Source organism: Ambystoma mexicanum, chromosome 5p (assembly GCF_040938575.1).
Source record: "Ambystoma mexicanum isolate Mex_15411 chromosome 5p, UKY_AmexF1_1, whole genome shotgun sequence".
Lineage (NCBI taxonomy): Eukaryota > Metazoa > Chordata > Amphibia > Caudata > Ambystomatidae > Ambystoma > Ambystoma mexicanum.
Window position 1 is genome coordinate 284,063,989 of NC_090930.1, and position 21,886 is coordinate 284,085,874.

The following is a 21,886-nucleotide window of genomic DNA, read 5'->3' on the forward strand; positions in this document are numbered from 1 at the left end:
TCTATTGGAAAACCGTGGTATGGATATTACCCCGGTAATGAAATACATTTGGGTGGCATGGAGACCGGCATCAAAACAAATTGGCTGGGGTGGCATCCTGACTATGAAGGCAGCTTTATCAGCAAATAATCTGCTGCTGGGACTGCCCAAGTTGTCTGGTTTCAGAAACCAGGATAGGGACAGACTAAATAAAGTAGAGGATGTTTTCGTTTTAAAATGGGAGCGATACGTTCTTTTCAGTGATTAGGGAGGAGTTCACATTAGAAGCCAAAGATGTTTATAAATACAAATAAGGCATGCCTTGGGGATGCAATTTGGGCATATTATAGAAATCCCTAGGGCCTTCCCACTTGAACTAAACGTTTGAGGAGGCAATTAACTCTAAACAAATTTCTATCCTGCATGAAGCCCTGCAGTACTATACAGCCACGCTGTTCGATGGACTGAGGAATAGATTGTCTAAGGATGGGGGCACCTTGTCAGAAGATAATTGAAGGCAGTCCTTAGAACACCTGAGAGTAGCAGCTTTGTTACATAGTTGAGTTCAATTCAATTTAAGTAGCTCCATTGAGTGTATTATTCTATGGAACAGCTATTTAAGATTGGGAAGTGCAGAAGTTCCCTCAGTCATAGATGGCAAAGGTATGGGTTTAACCAACGGTCTAGGAATGTGAACACATTCAGAGATAATGTGAGGAAATTATGGTGAAAGGCATCAGCAATAATGGATTATCAGTACCATCCGATCACTGGTTGCTTATATGAAGAATATAGACGTTAACGCCTTTCTAAATACTGCCTTTATACTGCCTAAGTGCGATATCGCAAAAAAAGTCAAATGGATAAAATAATGGCTTTGAACGAGATGGTGTATATACTTAGAGAATGACCGTATATTTGTTAAGAATGCCATCATTATTGATCTGGATGAAAATGTGGATTTATGGATGCAATGAAAGCTATCTTGGGAGCTTTACCCACTGAGATAACAGAGGAATTAGGAAGAATCTTTGCAAAGGATTGTAACTTTGGGTGGTATTCAAATGATTCTAACTATTATTTCTCCCCCTCATTGTTTAAGTTTTAAAAATGCAAATAACTAGAGCTATAGGAAGAGGTCTGGATAGGGGATTACATGGCAAAGACTACAAGCCATTCCAAAAAGAAAAACCTTGCATTGCTTATGGGATTATGATCAAAGCTCAAAAAGAAAGTGCAAAAATCAAGACGTGAGGAAACGAGTGGCGACCAAGAAAGCATGGAGAGCTGGGACATGTATTCTCCGAATCAGCAGCTAACTTCTATATTGCACCAGTGCCATGTCACAGGTAAGAGGTTGAATCTAACTTTGATCAGGAAGGCTCCAACAACAAATACAATAATACAAAGGGAAGTATAAATAATGGCAAATACCTTTGATAAACAAGACTCTACCCAAGCCAGAGAAGTTGCCACCTCGTAGCACACCCGTGAATTCCACCTCACCAAGCAGACCCAGTGGCATAGCTTGCTACACCAAAAGCGATGCTCAGAACTGTAACTGCGAACCAAACACACTATGCTATCAGGCTGCCACAGAAACTTTGGGTCACTTTGCTGATAAACTCAGTTTTCACTTTTAAAAAGTGAAATATTTGCCATATTCTCATGTTCAAATGTACCATGAAAAAGAGGGACAAATTGGCTGCAAACTATAATCACTGTGCATTTCATGTATGGTTCACTCTCAACAACTGGGGGACAGAGACCGCTGACAGACATCGTGGCCTAGTAAAAAGGGTGCCTGAGTGTGTGTGTTTATTGGTCTCATTGAAACCAAACATTCATGGCGCAACAGATTCCCACCTCAGAGGGTTTCTTGGGGGTGTGTGTGTGGTGGGAAACAGAGTAATTGATGACTGCAGCACAACAGCTCCATGCGAGGGAGAAGGCGGGCTAGGGGGACTTGTTTGGTGCCGCAAAGACGACTCAGTGATGAATGCAGGCCCAGCAGCGTGCGTCTGGAGTTGCTTTGGCGGTCCTCTGGGCTGTCAGTGTTGCAGCCACAACATGTACCTTGGGATAACTTCGGCGATCGGGACTCGCTACGGGCTGCACCTCGGATCTTCACTCCGTCAGTGTCCTCTGGACGTCTTGTCAGCTTCTGGTGGCGGGAAACCCACCGGTTGACTTTCCTCGGTAGTCGCCGACCTCGACTTTCTCCGGCGGGACAAAGTGGTCAACAATGATGGCAAGGGAGCCTTCGTTCAAGTGTTCTTAGGCAATGCATTGCATTTTAGCTCTGGCGTCAAGCAGCATGGCATCAAGGTGTCCCCGCTTCTGGACGACACGATTCAACTGGCTACCTGCGGTCACGGAAATCTTCTGAACCCCAGTCGTCGTCAATGGACTGCGATGGCTTGGGTGTCCAGGCGCACTTCAGAATTCTCGGCGGACCTCTTCACCGGACGTCGGACTCGCAGAACTGGCTTCCAGGGTGCTTCGAACAGTTTTTGCACAATGGTCCCCCGTAGCTCAGGAGAGGTCTCCTAGCAAGGTCCTCTTTTGGATCAGTACTCGACAGACTAAACAGCTCTTGGATTATGTTGAAGGGAAATGCAGCAGCAATCTTCTCCTCCAGCTGGGCTTCAAGGATGAGCTTCAAGTTTCAACTTCAGCTTCTTACAAATTGGTAAGTGAGAAGTTCCCAGATATGCACATCTGTCCCTCATTCACTCTGGCTGAGCCAGGCTCAGCCAATCTCAAAGAAGGGCATTCATGCAGGCAGGCAGTCAGTCAGTCAGTCAGTCAATCAATCAGGCTCACAGGAATTCAGGCCATTGACTTCGACCCAGACACCTGAAGACGAAAAATCAAAATCAAACTCCTGCCCCCTCACCTCAGGCACATCAACAGAAAGAACAGCAGGAAGAATAATGAGCGCACTCATCATTTTGCACCAGGCCCCATTGCGCCCATGGGTAACAAATATGCTGAAACACACCCATTTCACCAACACTGCAACCTAAAAGTAACACAAACCTTGCCCAGAGTGGATGAAGAGCGTCTGGGTGCTAGCAGAGACACTTTAAATGACATTATTGGCTAAAGGCACTAAGAAGACATGCTACATTAGCCTCAATGCAGCAGTACCGCCATGCAGAATCTGTTTAAAGGCTTGCAGATGCTCACATGAATTAACCTAACAGCACTATAACTCATCAATTCATGCATTATCAAATGGCACAGTGTAAAGCCATACCCGGCTTCAGGAATATTACAGCCAAATACACTTGTCTCACTGAAGTAGTGGCGATGGGACGGCGCAGAGACAGGAATGCATCTTGCAGGCTCAGCTCAGCCAAGGTCGTCTTTAACCAGATAAAACTCTGTTTTGTAACAAGATGAGATTCCTTTGTTCTGAACGACAGTGAACAGAGCGCAGACAGCTCCAATAATTCTCATTAAACACAGCTAATTCAACCCAGAGTGTGGAGGCAAAAGACGTGATTCTGTGGCTTTTCAATGAGAATGAAAAGGCACCTCAGGCAGTGGTGATTCACACAGTTATGACGCACAAAAGACAGTTCCTTTGTCGAGCTGGGAGCCGAGTTGTCTTAGGCTTGGAGACCTCAGCTCTGGCTAATCACCGCTCGAGCCCCAGGGCCGGAGAGCCTTGCTCAGCTAAAACTGATGGGAACACACTCACAATGCAAAATATTTTGGAATTCGCTCATTGGGAGAACAGCCAAGCCAGCCCTTTGACAACGGAGGACCAATCATCAGCATTTCAATAAGGGAACTATATGTGACCAATCACTCAGCAGCCAATCTCAGGATGAGATGGGTTTCTGGGAGTTGGCCCAATTTTGTGATTTCAGCCTGCAGTGTGTTACAAAGCTGGCTTGCAAGCCAGTCCCTCCAAGACGGTGACTGGATGTTCTCTGTGCACAAGTCCCTGTGTGTTTTTGCTGCCCAGAAATAAACCAGTTTTTGGAACATGCTGCTTTTTTCTTGGACTGTGCTGCATTCCCTTGGGCAAAATGGGAGATGTTGGGGCCTCCCATACTCCGGGACCCCAGAAGCCCTGGTGGGGGGGGGGGGCAGTCCAACTTCTCCCCAACCAGTTGGTGCCCTCCGTGAGGCCCATTGCTCACTATAAGGCCCTTGGTGGGTGGGCACTGCCTGCGCAAGCCCTGCATTGAACTGCCCCCCTTCCCTGCCGCCGACCAAAAGAAGCTGTGGGACCCTCACATGCATCTGAAGACCACCGGGAAACACGTTAACCGGATAAAGGCATCAGGAGCCACTTGGAAATACCCTGCTTGATGGCAGGTGAGAGCCCCGCAGAAGGGGCCGTTGAAGTGCATTGATGGTGGGCCCGGCAGAGCAAGTGTCCGTGCAGCATAGGAAATATAAGTACAAGTTCAAGCCACAGCAACATGGGCCTTTGAGGGTGTGATTTTGTGGGGTAACAGTGGGCAAATGTTTAAGTATTAGGGAGCATTGTTAATTCAGTATGTTGTATAACTTAAGTTTTATTGTCTGGATAGGGACTGGAGCTTTCTGTGTGTAGGGAGTGTTTGGTCTTCGAGGTAAAAGGTTCTGGTGAACAACCAGGACTATAGACTTGACAGGATTGGACTGCAGAAGTATGTAAATAGAGGTATATCTGAGTCGGGCGTTGTAGTCTGGATCATGGATGATGGTATTCCCGTAGTGATTGGTTAGCTGGATCTATCCTAGATTGCGGAAGGTGTTTGACTGGTTAAGTCTCTCAGAGAGAGGTGTATCATTTGTGAGGCAACGCAACAGGTGCAGTTTAAAACAAACACAAGACAATAAAGAGATTACTCCACCCTAGTGAGTGGGAAGACCGCTATGTGGGGAGGAATTGTAAATAGGGTGGTGGGTGGTTTTACATTGTCTCAAAATTTGGTCTATTGGTGGTGATCGGCACATGTGTTTTAGTAGGGAACGGAGCAGAGGTAGTCCCTTCTTGTGTTGATGAGCCTATTGGGTGGGGTAACAAGTCCCAACGTGTTGGACGTAGTGCCGCGCTGAACGGTCTGGATGGCGAACACATGTATGGGGGTGTGGTATTCCTATGAGTCGGCGTTGTAGTTCGATGAGTAGATGAGGATTCCTATTAATTGAGTGTTTTAGCTCGGTGAATAGATGTCGGATTCCCGCAGGAGTTAGCTAAAGTCTTTTTCAGATTGTGGCAGATAGTTGACTGGTTAAGGTCCTCTGTTGAGGGAGCGAATCACACGTCAGGCGCCGCGGCAGGTGCAGATCAACTATAGAAAGAGAATTGGGTAATGACGTATACTCCACTCCAGGTGAAGTGAAAAGACAGCTGTGGGAATTGTGGGGTTTTATTTTGGGATCTTGGTGGGGTTGTGTGGGATTGGAAGCAATGGGTTATTGTTCTGTGTATGCGCACTTGTCTGTTCTTTTGTGCTGTGATTTTAGTTTGGTGACACCACCTTTAGATTGATGCATAGGACACAGAGTTTTGATGGTGAGGAGCTAGTGGTGTGGATTTGGAGAGGCAGAAGAGATGACCCAGAGGGGGTGTGCGCAAGGCACATGCGCAAGATTGTGGGGATGTGCCAGAGAAGGCTTGGTTTGGTGAAGATGGGCTGTACATGGAGTATACTTGCTACGGTGCAGAGCCAAGAAGGCTCATAGAATTCTTTTTAAATTATCGTCTATCTTTAGCTCCCTGAACAGCGGATTATCGAAATTCTCAACTTAAGTGAGGCAAAAGATGTCGCATAATAGAGAAATGACTCCCCTTCAACTGTTATGTAGGACACAGCCCCCATGCCAAGATAAGTTAGTAAAACATAGTGTACAATGGTTCAAAAGTACTGAAGGCAAATAAATATGACCATAGCCGCCCACAGGCAGCTTCTCTAGAGGCGTGCAGCAATTGCTACTGACACCCATACACAGCACTTACACGGGAAAGAAGCTGAAAAAGCGCCTGGCTATAGTTGAACTGTGGCGCATGAGGGAAAGCAAAGTGGCGAGGCGTCAGCAGATGCTGAACCAGCACGAACTGAGGGAAGAGGGATCTCACCCTTCTGCACCTCCGGGAAAGTAACATCTGATGACACAGATGATGAGCAAGGAATGTAGTACATGAGAGAACTGAAAGCAGCAGAAGGACATTTAAATACCACATACAAACCACCACCATACACTAAAGAGGACACAAATGGAGGAAGAAGAGAGAAGGGAGAGGGACGGGGTAATGAAGGTGCAGAGTAAGGTGAGAGACAGGAAGAGAATGGAGGTACTGGAAAGGGAAGACAGGAAATGGAGGAGGAAAGAAGAGTGGGAGCTTTTGGGGAAGGAGCGTGGAGAAGGGACAGAAAGGGAACTGAAGGAAAGGGAAAGGGTAGAGAAGGAGTGGAGAGAGAAGAGAGGAAGGAAACTAGAGGGAAAAGATAGGAGGAGAGAGATAGCAGAGCAAGAAAAACGTGAGCTAGCAGAAAAGGAACAGAGAAAGTTGCAATTACAAAGACTGGCAAGGGAATGGGCACAAAAAGCAGGAGGATGAGCGGGCCATAAAAGCGGCCAGCGAGTGGGTGGCACTGGAATGGGAAAGGAAGAGATGGGAGGAGGAGAGAAGGACTGAACAAGACAGCACAGCCAGACATGCAAGAGGCTCAGTTGGGAGTGGAGCAGCTTGCATGGGATATGGAAGGGAGGGAGCCACCACAGTGCTGGATCTACGGGCAATTGGGACATGTTTCAAGAACCTGTCATTGTGGGGGTGCAAAGCAATAGAGGGGGTGGGGGGGATCAGATACGACAATAGTATGCAGGGGCACAGGGATATTATTGTGCCCAGGGCCAGCAGCAGCAAGGGCAGATACAGGGATCATTTCAGCAGACACCACCAGCACCAACACAGGCACTGTCACCACTACAGGTACAGACACCACATGACAGCACCATTACCCCAGGATTTACATGAATCACAACCCAGGGGGACTGAACAGCAGTTAGCACACATACAGCAGTTAGCACACATACAGAACACTGACACAATGGAGCCCACGGATATCATAGCAATAGTACCGGTTAGAAGACTGGGAGGGGTTACAATGGTGGGGAGAACAACCTTTTCACAGAGAATGGATTGCCATTATACGTTTAATAGGATAGCCCCCAGACAAACTTTAGGTGTCACATTCGGCCACACACACATTTTCTTTTCTGGGTGACATTGTGTCGACTAGGTCATGCATCAGGGAAGGGACATTTGTGACATCATGAACAGACTGGATATGACCATTTTCTTCACAGACAAAGCCATAACATGTTCAACACCACACACACATGCTGAAAGGAAAATTGTTTAGGTATATTGCGGGTGCACAGTACAGAGGGGGTGCCTAAAGATAGTGCATTGCAAGACAGTAAACTCAGCTACATTCTGAGCACACATCCTTCAGCAAGGAGACTGGGCTCATGCATACACAAATAACACAGAGCAATTAAATGAGGCACACAAGGTGGAGGAAGGTGCACCTGAGGGGGGAGGGGTGCCTTTAATTGACGGTTCACCAACCATCGATCAGACTGATGGGGTCAGAAGAATAGGAAATGCTGTAGTGAGACTGAGGGAAGGCAGGACAAGTGCGGAGGTTGGGGGTGCACTATTGCCATCACATTATTAAGCACACGCAGCAAAACTAGCTGCCCATGTACACTGACACAGGAAGAAAAACTAGTTGCCCTCACAACTGGCACTGGAACACAGCACAGAAACTGGAGGAGAGACACACTGCCTGAAAGGAGTGAGGGACATGGTGATGGGAAAAGGGTACAACAATTCACCAGAGAAACACATTATGAAATTGCAAGGGGCTGCACCACGGGAGGAGAGAACTACGGGTAAAGGGTGGATGATCCATGTCCCCAACAGACACCCTTTGGCGACAGAATAACACAGTGAAAGTAGTAATGCCACTAGCGCTTTTGAACACAGCACTGGAACAAATGCCTTAGCCAACACACATAGGGAAAGAGGTAATTGCTGCACGAATTGGAGAATAATGGTCATATTAAAATTTGGGAGTAGGTACTGATGGGAGAAATATATTGTCTAACTTCAGAAGTAATGAAAGTAGTGGAATAATGCAATGCTAGATTTAAATAAATGAGTAATTAATAGACTAGGGTTTAACAAGTGGCAATGTGGTGGAACAGAGGGCATGGGAGTAAATTGTGACGGTTGGGATTGAAAAAGAAAAAGGGGGGGTGGGACAGGTAGCGGATACATGGTAGCAAATTTCATTAGTACCAGCTTAAAGTGCCAGCAGTTCACTGCGGGGCGCACCCTGAGAGTTTTGAGAGGAGCCATAGAAGAAAGATCTAAAAACCCTGCGATTCTCTTAATTAAAGGAAAACGATCCTCAATTTAGACACAAAGCCAAATCTGACAGATTTACCACCTTGATGTTTCCCTGTTTAGCTTGTCAGCGCCTAGTGCCCCCGGGTCAAAGGCGTGCACAATAAATAGCTTAAAGTATAGTACAGTAAATACAAAGACTCAAAGGCCGATTTGTACACCACCACCTAAACATATATCACATGTATATTTTACACATGCGTCATGAATATCTTCACCTAAATTAAGTGCATATGACCCAGATGTGTTAAAGATACAGCTACAGGATAGCGGTTTCCTACTCATTTTCCGGGTGAATTTTGAACTGTGCAACAAGTTAGGGTCCGACCACCATGTTAAGCCCACCAGGTGGTGACAGGACGGTGCATGAATTTACCCACGGCTCCTCTCACTAGGACACTGAATAGTGTGAGAGTAGTGCAGAGAAGTTAGGTCAAGAAATTGAATAATATGTCAATTCTCAGGTCTCAAGAACTTCCTTTTCATTTATTGCCAGATACAAAGGACCCAGGGCTGGGCTGAAGACAACAGACAACTAAAATCCAATTACTAGGGACTAGAGTGGGACATTTTGCCCTCCTGACAGAATAGGGACTAGAGTGGGCCATTTTGCCCTCCTGACAGACTTTGTTAGATGTGTAAGGCATCAAGCCCTACAAAGCGGTGGCCACCCTGGCAACGAGGGAGCAACAATCAACAGGGCCAACGCAACAGATTTTCATGAACTGCAAGACAGCACGAACACTCGAGTAAACGAAACCTGGCCATCCTATGGTCCAACACACACAAGCAGCTAGAATAGGGACCGACACACCTGTGTGCATAGTATGCTGAAATAAGTTTCAAATTATATTTTGTGCACCCGACAACTGTAACACTGTTCTGTTCTCGCTCTTTTCATCGCACATGCAGGTTGTTGCAGATGTATGTTGTTAGAATTGTGTAGGAAATTTCCTTGATGTCACCTCCACTAATCACCCTGAAGCCTTTCCCACTCAACTTGCCCACTCTATCAGAAAACCCGGACGCCCTAGAGCACGATTCCCTGAAGTATATTTCATTGCTTCCATTGAATACCTAGCCCAAACTTTTCCCCCAACTTGAATACAGTGCATATACTGCCCTACCCACATCGAGAAACCCTCAACAAGAAATGTCCGGGGAGAGGTTTCATTTCTGCCCTCAGTGATTGTTTAGTTCACAGAGCTTAAGGGTACTGTTCACAGAGCTTAAGGGTACTGACAAATACTAACCTATTAACGCCTTTCCTGGGATTTCAGGCAGGCAACTTTATCTCATCAGCTGCAAGGATCAAGCAGCGTAAGTGGTTATGGGCAAGATCCTTTGAAAATGATATGTAATGGTGAGCATTACTGCTATGCCCCCTACTAACATTTCCCTGACCCAAGCAGGAAGGCCTACCTTGTCAGAGGGAAGGGAACACACTGCTGCCAAGGTAAGGCGAGGTAAGCGCAGTGTTGATGCAGACAGGAAGGGAGTAAACATACACCTCACACATAGCACAAGTAACTAACGACAAACACACATGTACAAGATTGGTAGGGACACCACTGGGAATAGCTGTCTTGTCTGCTCTTTAATCCCATATGCCTTGAGTGCCGTGAGAAAATTGATTCCAACAGAAAAACCTACAGCAAAGCACGACGCTGATGTATCCCAAAGTGTTCCAAACGTGAAGAAGATTGCAAGGGAAGACAGCAACATTGAGATTGATGTCAAAAGAGACATTCCCCTATGAAAGAAGATTACATCAAGACACTACCCATGATGAACATCTACTGGCAGCTCATTGAAGGACACCAGTATGTAACAGAGGGGCCACAGACAGAAGAAACAGAGACTAGCACACCGAAGGAACCGACATGCCAATGGACAAGACTAAAGCAGAGAGGAGGAGAACATGGTTGCTGGGAAAGACAACAGATATTGATCCATGGACACGTATACACTAATAATGGCTGTGAAGATGGACTGTAGGAAGAGAAGGATTGACCATCGCAACGCACCAGTGAGCGAGCTGAAAGTAGAAAATGATAAGTGCCTAAGGGAGTGGAACAGGAGTACGAAGATGGTGACTTGGGTGGAGAATGAAAAAGGACCTAACCAAAAAATACACTGAAGGCACCAGCCTTACGTTACCAGCACAACAGTGAAAAGAAGTGGACGAAAACGCTGGATGCAAGAAGGTTGAGATCAGTAGGGAGATGAGAGCAGAAACAGCATTGCTTATGGACTACTATTGAGCATATGGATCTAAAGCTCAAGAGAAACTGCCACCAAATTGGGGAGGAGACTGTTCGTTGGTGCACATCAGCATGCCCTTGGTGGTGGTGCCCAAAGAGGACGTGAGGCTTGACCACTTCCCCATGATGGAAAACAACAGAAGGAAGAAGAGATGACTGAACAAAGCACCAACAGCCCAAACAAAGGAAGAAGAGAAACAGACTGAGGAGTGTACAGAGGAGGGGGCCGGGGGGGGCTACTACTCGAGCAAGACAAGAAGCAACATTGGATGAAGTACCAGCACACAACAGACTGTTCAGCAGAAAACACATGTGAACAGGGAAAGACGAGAACTGGCTAGCGTCTCCATGGTCATGAATGCCATCATGGCTGGCTGATGGAATAAAGGCGATAACTGAAGCACTAGTACTGAGCGGAGCATCACTGTGCAATATCAAAATACATTGCAAGATGAAAGAGAACAGCAGAAGAGGAGATCGGAATGCAAATACTGATGGATGTGAGCATAGGAGGAGCAATAGAAGACATGGTGAAAGGAAGAGCTGAACTAAGGGAAAGGATAGCAGTGTGTGACCTGGTTCCAGCAGTAATTAAGGTGGACAATACCTGTGACCCGAGGAAGTACGAAGGGAAGAGAGTGTGGTGCAACGCAGAAAGAGCATACACCTACATGTGCTGGTCCTCGATGAGCATCTGAGCTATTATGGACACCTCAGAGAAGTGACTGGAAGAAGATTAATGGTTGCTTGGTGATGTGGTCGACAAGTCGACCAGAGGGGGGACTGAAGAGGAAAAATTGAAATCAAACTCTGCCCCCTCACCCCAGGCACATCAACAGAAAGAACAACAGGAAGAATAATGAGTGCACTCATCATTTTGCACCACGCCCCAGGGTGCTTCGAACAATTTTTGCACAATGGTCCCTCGTAGCTCAGGAGAGGTCTCCTAGCCAGGTCCTCTTTTGGATCAGTACTCGACAGACTAAACAGCTCTTGGATTATGTTGAAGGGAAATGCAGCAGCAATCTTCTCCTCCAGCTGGGCTTCAAGGATGAGCTTCAAGTTTCAACTTCAGCTTCTTACAAATTGGTAAGTGAGAAGTTCCCAGATATACACATCTGTCCCTCATTCACTCTGGCTGAGCCAGGCTCAGCCAATCACAAAGAAGGGCATTCATGCAGGCAGGCAGTCAGTCAGTCAGTCAATCAGGCTCACAGGAATTCAGGCCATTCACTTCGACCCAGACACCTGAAGACGAAAAATCGAAATCAAACTTCTGCCCCCTCACCTCAGGCACATCAACAGAAAGAACAGCAGGAAGAATAAGGAGTGCACTCATCATTTTGCACCAGGCCCCAGTGTGCCCATGGGTAACAAATATGCTGAAACACACCCATTTCACCAACACTGCAACCTAAAAGTAACACAAACCTTGCCCAGAGTGGATGAAGGGCTTCTGGGTGCTAGCAGAGACACTTTAAATTACATTATTGGCTAAAGGCGCTAAGAAGACATGCTACATTAGCCTCAATGTAGCAATACCGCCATGCAGCATCTACAAAACACAACAATTCCTGTTTAAAGGCTTGCAGATGCTTACATGAATTAACCTAACAGCACTATAACTAATCAATTCATGCAATGTCAAATAGCACAGTGTAAAGCCATGTCCGGCTTCAGGAAAATTAAAGCCAAATAGACTTGTCTCACTGAAGTAATGGCGATGGGACGGCGCAGAGACAGGAATGCATCTTGCAGGCTCAGCTCAGCCAAGGTCGTCTTTAACCAGATAAAACTCTGTTTTGTAACAAGATGAAATTCCTTTGTTCTGAATGACAGTGAACAGAGCACAGACAGCTCCAATAATTTTCATTAAATACAGCCAATTCAACCCAGAGTGTGGAGGCAAAACACATGATTCTGTGGCTTTTCTATGAGAAAGAAAAGGCAGCTCAGGCAGTGGTGATTCACACAGTTATGATGCAGAAAAGTCAGTTACTTTGTCGAGCTGGGAGCCGAGTTGTTTTAGGCTTGGAGACCTCAGCTCTGGCCAATCACTACTCGAGCCCCAGGGCCGGAGAGCCTTGCTCAGCTAAAACTGATGGGAACACACTCACAATGCAACATTTTTAGAATTAGCTCACTGGGAGAACAGCCAAGCCAGCCCTTTGACAACGGAGGACCAATCATCAGCATTTCTATAAGGGAACTATATGTGACCAATCACTCAGTAGCTAATCTCCGGATGAGATAGGTTTCTGGGAGCTGGCCCAATTTTGTGATGTCAGCCTGCAGTGTGTTACAAAGCTGGCTTGCAAGCCAGTCCCTCAGACGGTGCCTGGAATTTCTCTGTGCACGAATCCCTGTGTGTTGTTTGCTGCCCATAAATAAACCACAGTTTTTGGAACATGCTGCTTTTTTCTTGGACTGTGCTGCATTCCCTTGAGCAAAATGGGAGGTGTTGGGGCCTCCCATACTCCGTGACCCCCAGAAGCCCTGGTGGGGGAAGCGGGTCCAACTTCCCCCAACACACCCATAACGAGGAATGTGGATTGGGGCAAGCACCCAGCCTTTCAGCACACTACACTGCATTCATGTCATTTTCAGGCAGGGCGTTGTTAGGCAAGATTGTATGCAGTACCCTTTGGGTGTACTACAACAACCCGACCTTCTGGCAATAGGAATCCAATCTTTGGTATAAGTCTGTACTACACAGGTTGGTAGCGTGTTGAGCAGCCAGGCTTATCTCAAGAGGGGTCAATGTGAGCTGTAGGGGAGTTACACAGAGATTCACGGTGACAAGTATTCAAATAAACTCTTCCACACAAGGTTTCTTGATTAAACAATTATTAATTTATTTAACAGTCAGTTTGAATAAGCCTTCTTCAGAAGGGCCAATATAAAAGTAACACACAAATACACTCCAAAATACAGACTCTTAATATTTCTAAATCAGTAAGTACCCTTTTGGGATGGCACACAGACACTTCCTACACAGTCAGCTGACTTTAGTAACTAGGACACTGTGGGCATTAATATATCCCCGTTAGCATTTAGAACCAGACTTAAGAGTTTGTCAAACAAAAAAGGTTATTAGGCCAAAACAAGAGATCTCACAAATATTCTGAAAACAGGTAAGTACTTTTGAACCCCCCCTTCCAATGCAAAGTTAGTTAACGCCTTCCTGGAAGGAAGACCAAACACAATGTCAGAGAGAAGAAGAGTCATTCATGGAGCCAGGCTAGGCCAAAGTCAATTGGGCAAACATCTAGGTGAGCTGAAGCAGTTTCCAGAGGTAGGTAAAAAGTATTGCACAATGTTTTAGAAGTCTTAAAAGAAGAAATCAAAGTAGGGCCGCAAGCTGTTTAGGCTTGTGAAGTAAAGAAGCTGTTGGCAACTCTACAGAGCAACCAAGACAGGTCTCGGCAGAGAACAAGTGGGGTTACACGACAAGAGGTAAGTTCTCTTAGACTGTAAAATACCATTGGTTACAAGAAAAGGGCTTTGGCTGGCTTCTGTTCCTGTGCAGCTCTGCAGATCCCGTGTTCCCGGGCCTCAGTCGAGGGGACAAGAGGGAGGCCGTCTGGAGGACTCCTGTACTGCAACGGGACAGTCGGCGACAGAAAAGGACCAAAAATTCTATTCAGTGGCACTTTGCGGTTTCAGTTCCTCGCGTCAAAGCAAATAGCACAACTGTGTACTCTTGGCTGTTGAGATGGGCTTTTGTTGCATCTGGGGTCAAGCACTCTGTTGAGGTGGCTCAGTCTGGGTCAGTCCTGCTTCCTGGGAGTCCGGAGGATCTTCTGGGAGCTCTTGGCCAATTTAAAAGCAATGCACACGATCTGGTGTTCCTCTCCCTGGCTATTCGGTTCCAGCAGCAACTACAGTGGAATTTCAACCAGCTCTGAGAGGATGTCCAGGTGGCTTAGTCTGGAGTGGATTTGTCCCACCAACTCAAGGGGAGAAGTCGTCCTTAAAGGGCTTCTCTAGTCTAAAGGAATTTGTAGGTTCAGCATATCAGCAGGGTTTCACTGGGCAAACCAACGGTCCATGAGTTGCAGCAGGCGCCTTCAAGATCTTCGAATTACTCCGTCCAGTGGTCACCTTGGCCTTCCAAGCCAAAAACCCTCGCCTTTTATGCAGGTTTCTCACATTAATTCCAGCCTAGCTGTCAGTCACCCAGCAGAGTGGTTGTCCCAGCCGGCCAATCACCTAAGAGTGCATTTCTGTCTCCTAGGAGATAGAGAACAGGGAGTTACAGGCACCTCCTTCGCTTCTTGCCCCTGCCAGACAACCTGGAGCCAAAGGCAGGCTTCACTCGTGAATCCTGCCAAAGGCAAAGCAAACAAAGGGACCAAACCTGATTTGACGTGCAGAGTAAATCTAGAGAAGGACCTTTCCACAAAGAAATGGCGAAAAAAGAAGACCGGGGCTATTTGGACAAAAATGGCACCCTTGGGTGCTTTACTGCAGCTGGGAACGCAGCCCGTGGTAAATGCACACCACGGGAGTTTAAAGTAAACCACTGCCACCAACCATTCATCGAGGAAAGGGTAACATAAAAATGTTACATGAGAACCTAGACAAAGGGGATACTAAGTAACCCCTCCAGCACCCTATTGTAAGATAGTGTGTGCTGGGTCTAGAAAGTTATAATGCAAGTAAACTCAAATTCACTTCACTGCTCTTTGAAACAGTAGTTTATCCAAGAGAAGGTATTTAAACCTTGGGGAAATCTGAAAGACTTCCCTGTGTCACTGAACAGAAGACGCTGTGTGACACAATGTAAAAGATGATGCCTATGGAGTTTGTCAGACTCCACAACCAAATGAAACACATAAAACACATAGAATTAAAAGTACAAAGTCCCAACGTTCAGCAAAAGAGCTGGGGGTCTCCAAGGTGGGAGGAATTTAGCACTAAACTGAAAATTCTCCCTAACAGGCGGTCTCATTCATTGTGTCACACACATACAGAAACCAGACACCCATAACACAGAATGCATATTGGTCACACACTCTATTCACACAGGTCCCACGCCAAGGGTGTACCCACAACATGAAGTCACTGAGAAGGCTCCAGCCAGTCTGGCCTGGACTGCCCCACAATACCATATATGGTTGTTCCACCCAACAGCCAGTCAGGGGAAGGGACAGAGTCAGGGCTTTCCAGGACCTTGGGAAAACAAAGTAACAGGCAATAGAAACCATTAGGATGCCTTGTATCAGGAATCCACAGTGGCAGGGCCTGGGTATCCCAAAATGGAGGAAACTCCGAGCTCCTGCCAGATCAGCATGAAGCTGCCACCAGCCCAGACTCTGCTCTGTGGGCAACACACAAGTGCCCAAAAACATACACCAGGGGTACTCAGTTGTACCCCCACCGATGGGTGCCATAAGGGTATCCCAGGGGTCACCGTTCACCATGAACATAAAGAGGAAGAGCTACATTGCCAGGAGTCCCAAATGGACTCCTGTGCAGAAAATAACACAGAAACACATAAGGGAGTAGAGGATAAGGACAGGGAGGCCCTGTCCCTGCAATGCATTTCCAGCATCACAGTGATGGCTTTGTCTGATCACATTTTCTTTTAATGTTGTGCTTAAAGACTTGAGCAAGGACACGTGAAGGGATATCCTTAAGGATGGCCTACAGATGGATATAAAAAAACTAGACATTTTCTGCTAGTGGCATGTTTAAGGAAGTATTGAAAAATAGGAATTTTAAGTGGTTTAAACTTAAGGGGTTTTCCTTGGGTGGTTCACTTCACCTTTGAGCGGACAATACCGCTCATTTTTTTGACTTGGCAGGGAGGGATGACATGTTATTTCATGAAGGTTAGCAATATCATGGTTTGGCCTCTGGGTCAGTTAAGAATGCTCCTTTGTTGGATTTATTTTTAAAGCAATTGTGTGTGGGCAATGTTTGCTAAATCGAAGGAAATGACAGACCACATGCTGTTGCCCCCAGGAAATCTAGTTCATGGAGTTTCAAATTTCTAAGGGAAGGTAAAATGTTTTGATTGGTTCGGGCAGTGCGCAAAGGACTATTCATTATGTTTTGGGGACTGAGATCAAATATTTTTTACAAAGCGTAAGATAGGTTGGTGGTGTCTTGAAATGCGGCAAGTGAGAGGACAAGGATACATTACTTAACTCGCAAGGTTTCAGGAGTTAGCAGCAAATCAATTGTACAGTACTGTAGAGCGATGGCTGGGAAAGCTTTTTTAGACGTGTCTGGCATTACAGAAGGGCAAATAAACCCATACAAATATGGCCTTTTCCCAATCCAAAAGAGGTAGTCTAGCCGAAACTACTAGGCCATCACATCGCCCCTCGCGCCACCTGACTCACTAGACGCCACCCACCCCTCTCCTCCCCCACCCCCGACACAGTTGTATCCCTCCTCTGTGCCCCTCTGTATCCCACCCCCACTGGATAGCTGTTCTGTTAACTCTGAAAAGCGCTCTGTTATGCAGCTGTACTGTTGTATACCTCTGTAAAGTGCTCAGGTGCTTCTCAAAGCTAGTTCTGCGCTCAATAAATATCTTAATAATAATAATATTATTATTATTATTACTAATAGGAAAAATCCCCGCTGCAAAAGACCACATGCAAGTTCAGACACATCTCAGCCTTGTTGGGTGTCATCAGTGAAATGTACCTTTGCACTGCAAATTCGGGATCCAGGGCTGGTCTTCTTCTGTAGTGTTGCAAGGCTACAAATGATGGTATGGGCCACTGGCCAGTGCACGTATAGTGAATATGATTAGCCCAAAACCTTGCAATCAATTAATTTTTGATTTTAGAAAATCAATCGTGTATATGTGCCTGAGGTCATCTGATCTGAAGATGATCTGGCATCAGCTATACTAAACTAATCAGCACAGGGATGCTGATGGTGGGTGGATTATACATGTGTTGGCTTACCTTGTGTAAAGATGTAAAGTTAAAATGGATGGGGTATGAACACATAGTTGAGGTTAATCATGGAAGAAAATGTGCACCTATTGGTGTCTCTATACATGTGGGGGTGTCATTTGTAGTTGATGATATTGGTGTGTTTTAGGCTATGACCAACATTGTGTCATAGTAATAAGACAGACTGGGGGTCGTAAGTAGCCAGTGCGCTGGTTGATACCAAAATTAATGCAAGTAAGATGGCCTGCTGCTCGAATAACCTTCCACTGATGTCCCCTATGAAACACCAGTACAGGTAAACATGAAATTGAGTACGGAAGGTAAAATCAGTGCGCAGATCCCAAAGTTCTTATTATGGAATATGAATGTATTATTTATGGTCCGATTATCTTTATACATGATCATTTTATTTGTGGACTAATTTACAGCCTTGAGAACGACCTGAAAGGTCGAAACACGTGTCGGCTGTTTAGTGAATAATAAATTGGATTTGAAGCCTAATTTGTATTTTGTTTCATGGATTCCATAATAAGAACTTTGGGATCTGCGCACTGATTTTACCTTCCGTACTCAATCTCACTTTGTGTCATAGTAGCAGTCATTATGGTGTATCTTTTCATTTGTAGTAACCTTTCTAAAGGTGCAGGAATGTACGTGGATATAATGAGCTAAGAATAAGGCAGAACATTTCTCAGTTGGTCTGTGGTGTGGTAAAGTCTATGATGTTTAAACACTAACTTTTTTTATTTTCCATACTTACATCACAAACATGAGTGGCATAGTTTAGTCACATCATTCCTGGTGGGGGAAGTCTGCACTTGAGTCAAGAGATAGTGGCATGAGCACCTTGCCCAACCACATTACTGTTGAAATGGAAAGCACACTACTAACCTGTTTCCAAAGAGGATGTTGGCTAGATCCACAATAAAATCTTCTGGTATCCTTTAAAATAATAATATAAAATAACAATGTTTAAGCACCACTTATTAAATCCTTTATGATTTGCACCATGCAGTTTCCAACAGCATGAACATTAAAGTTTTGCAGAGCAACCCAAAGGCATCATCTAGTTTGACAGCAGGACAGATGAGAACAATGATATCAGGGATTTTTCAGGGCTCAAAATGCGCACTCACCACTAGCAGTTGGCGAGGGATAATCGACTCTTGGCAAGTAAGGCATTGTGTGTTTGTGGCGAACTGAGGGGGCAAATGACTTTTTATGCCTAAATAGTAGCTTGAAACTTGAAATATTCAGCCCTAGTTTTGATATAGTTCAGTGGCCAATTCCTCTTGCTTGTAAGTGGTTTAACGATATCCAATATAAAAATACAAAAATGCTTTGTCAAGGGCTCCTCCTTACTGACAAAACACAAGGCACAGCTTTACCAGCATAAGTAGCACAACCAAACAATTGTGCAAATGGTTTAGTAAAATAAATTGTGAATGGGAGCAATTCAGGCAAGCCAATGGTCTAGCAAAAAGACTGGATAAACAAATGATGTGTAAAGAAGAAACATTTGGACATGACATGATCTTAAACATTAGATCAAAATGATTAACTGAATATGGCCTAAAATGAAAAATCAACCTAGGACAAATGCAGAGATATATGTATGACATTTCTTTAAAGTTCCCAAACAAATCATGCAACCATATGCATATACCTACCAGCGCTTTCAGCCTGATGTTCCAGAAAACCTTATGGTCAAAATACAGACAACTATTGACTTTAAACTCAATTATTTGAGTGGCTGTTTCTTGTAAAAAGTCAGCGATTTAGGAAATTGCAATACCAATTTTCTTAAAGCCGTCTCATGCTTTTACAAGCTCACAAGATCTACTGTATGGTCTGATAATGTATTTTCTGCTTTTTTAAGTATGCCCTAACTTAGTGGCAATTAGTACTGGTGACAAACATGTATTCCCACACTCATGACAAAGTTAAAACAAATAGCTCAATTCCTTACAACTTTCCCAACTACTTTGAAAACCATGAATTGCATTAACAGCAAGGTTCAAAATTACCAGCTGGCCGGCAGGAAAGATTCCTTAAATACAGCCATAGTCCTTGATTACAGTTTGTTAAGCCAGAACTTTTGTGACATGAACAGGAGTCACCAAAGGGTCAGAACTTCCCGGTCAGAGCCCACTGTCCTTTCTGCCTTTGTTTCCCGGTTATGGTTGCGTATATAGGGCATTCTTACCATCTTGGAGGATCCCAGTATATCAGTGCCAATGGTTCCGTGCCTCAGTATGTGTGTAGCCCAAGCCCTGCTCAGTCCAACACAAAACTTCAATTTTGTCCAAAGCTATTGCCTTTGTCCAAGCTATAGATGCATACTGGTGTTAAGGGGTGTGGGGGTTAAAAAGTGGCTAACTCGTGTTTTGGCAGAACCGCTTTCTTCAATATATTTGTTGCCTGCCACACGTTCAGATAAAAGACTAGGAATATGCTGAAAATCTTCATAATTAAAGTAGAAAATCTTATAGTTTCGCTATACTCCATTATATCAGTGGACACAACAACACAAAAGTTGTAAAAAGTTGTAATATTACTCTTAAATGGTGAAGTCTACAAACATTGGGAATGTCAAGGTTAAAGAACAAAACAAGTAGTCCAAATGAAGTATTTCCTTTATACATAAGTCTCCCATACTACACTACACTACTTCATAATGTGACGATTCATGGAATTCCGTCACTTCTTCCCAAGAGGGAGACCTTCCCTACAAGGCTAGGGAGGTGAGGCTGCTACCCAATATTCCCCCTAGGGGTGGTAATAAGCAGGAGGACCTCATAGGGAGAGACTCCCCCTTGGGGATAAAGACACCCTTTCCTTCAAGGAACTCCTTCATAACCTCTTAAAGGGCATCCTTTCTAAGGTATCAGCCACTCAAGTCTCTATTTGTTACTGTGATGACCATTCACACCTACACTTTCTAATAGTACTGAGAAGAGGAAGAATGAAAACTATACAAAGAGTGCTTGCTGGTTGGCAGCCAACCATACGGAGACAAAGAAGAGGAAAGGAGGAGTAGAGATCAACCCACAAAGAAAAACAAAAGACTCTACGTTCACACTGGGGAGGGACCAACAGCACTTGAATAAAATAGAGAAAGGACTAACATTTAATGAAGACAGAGCCCGGGAGATTCGAATGCGCAGCAGCAGTGAAGCCAGAAGTGAGAGCCAGGAGAACGACATTTGGGATGGAGAGCTGCCCATCCTGACCTTACGATTAATGGGGAGGCAAGCCGCCAATCCGGACTGAAGAAGAGCTCCAGGCAGAGGCGTGACCCAAGGAGGGTAGACCTGTTGGTCTATAAACGATGCCGATACTGCCAAGTCCTCAAGCGAGGAGGCAAATCATGGTGGAGAGAAGCGGCCTGGACCCCACAGGAAGAACCAGTGATGCTCGCCCACAAGACAGAAAGTAACGGGAATACCGGGAGACCCGGGAAGGGGCCAGGGTATAACGTATCAAGGTTGCCTATACTCTTCACAGTGGTGACCCCTTTGAAACACAAGAGACGTATGGGCGTCATCTCCGTTGTTACAGTGGTAACCCTAAGAGAAGCCAAAAAGGAAGAACACACTGGAGTAATCTCCCTCGTCACATTGATAACACTAAGAGAGGCCAAAGAGAAGGAACACTCAGAAGTAATCTCCCTCGTCACAGTAGTAAAAGAGAAATACCTGAGAGAAATCTCCCTTGTGACAGTGACAACACCAAGAGAAGGCACAGCGAAGAATCATTCAGGAGTAGTCCCTTTACTACAGCAGTAGTTGGCAAGGTGGACAATTCAAGTGCAACAAGATTCATCCTCCGCATGACAGCGGTGACAGTGAAATTGATAAAAGTCAAGAGTGCCTCAGCGGTACTCTCCCACATCACAGTGATTACATTAACAGCAGTGTAGAGAACCTTCAGTGTAGATAAAGTTCAAGAAGGACCGTTGGAATTGTTGAACAAGTCAGTAAAACTCAGTTGGAGGAACTAAAGACACTTTTGAGAACTATTGGGTAGGTCAAAAAAGGGAGTTTTTCTCCTACCACTGAACCCTTTGTTGAATCTGAAACAGAAGAAAAAGATTGAAAAACAACAGTTTACCAGGAGAAGGTATTTTGTTTTCTATAAATGCTGAACTAGGTCATAACTTAATGGTAGGGTTAGAGTAAGATTTGGACAGAGTGGAGAGTCTTTCTTGTGACCCTCACCCTGCAAACAAACACCCCGAGTCATCTTAGAATAGGTAGGGTAACCCTGTAGAGATAGGAAAAGGTAACCCC

General features: G+C 45.2%; 1 protein-coding gene across 2 annotated transcripts in view; it reads right to left on the reverse strand.

The window, feature by feature from the left end:
• The window catches only part of COMMD5 (COMM domain containing 5), a 375,299-nt gene that overhangs the window by 164,613 nt on the left and 188,800 nt on the right, over positions 1-21,886 (reverse strand). The window contains exon 4 of one of the 2 annotated variants that reach the window (XM_069612721.1): positions 18,486-18,536. The exons of the other annotated variant lie outside the window; for it this stretch is intronic. Coding sequence (XP_069468822.1) covers positions 18,486-18,536 — 51 coding nt within the window. The remainder of the gene's footprint in view (positions 1-18,485; positions 18,537-21,886) is intronic. 2 annotated transcript variants of the gene reach the window in all.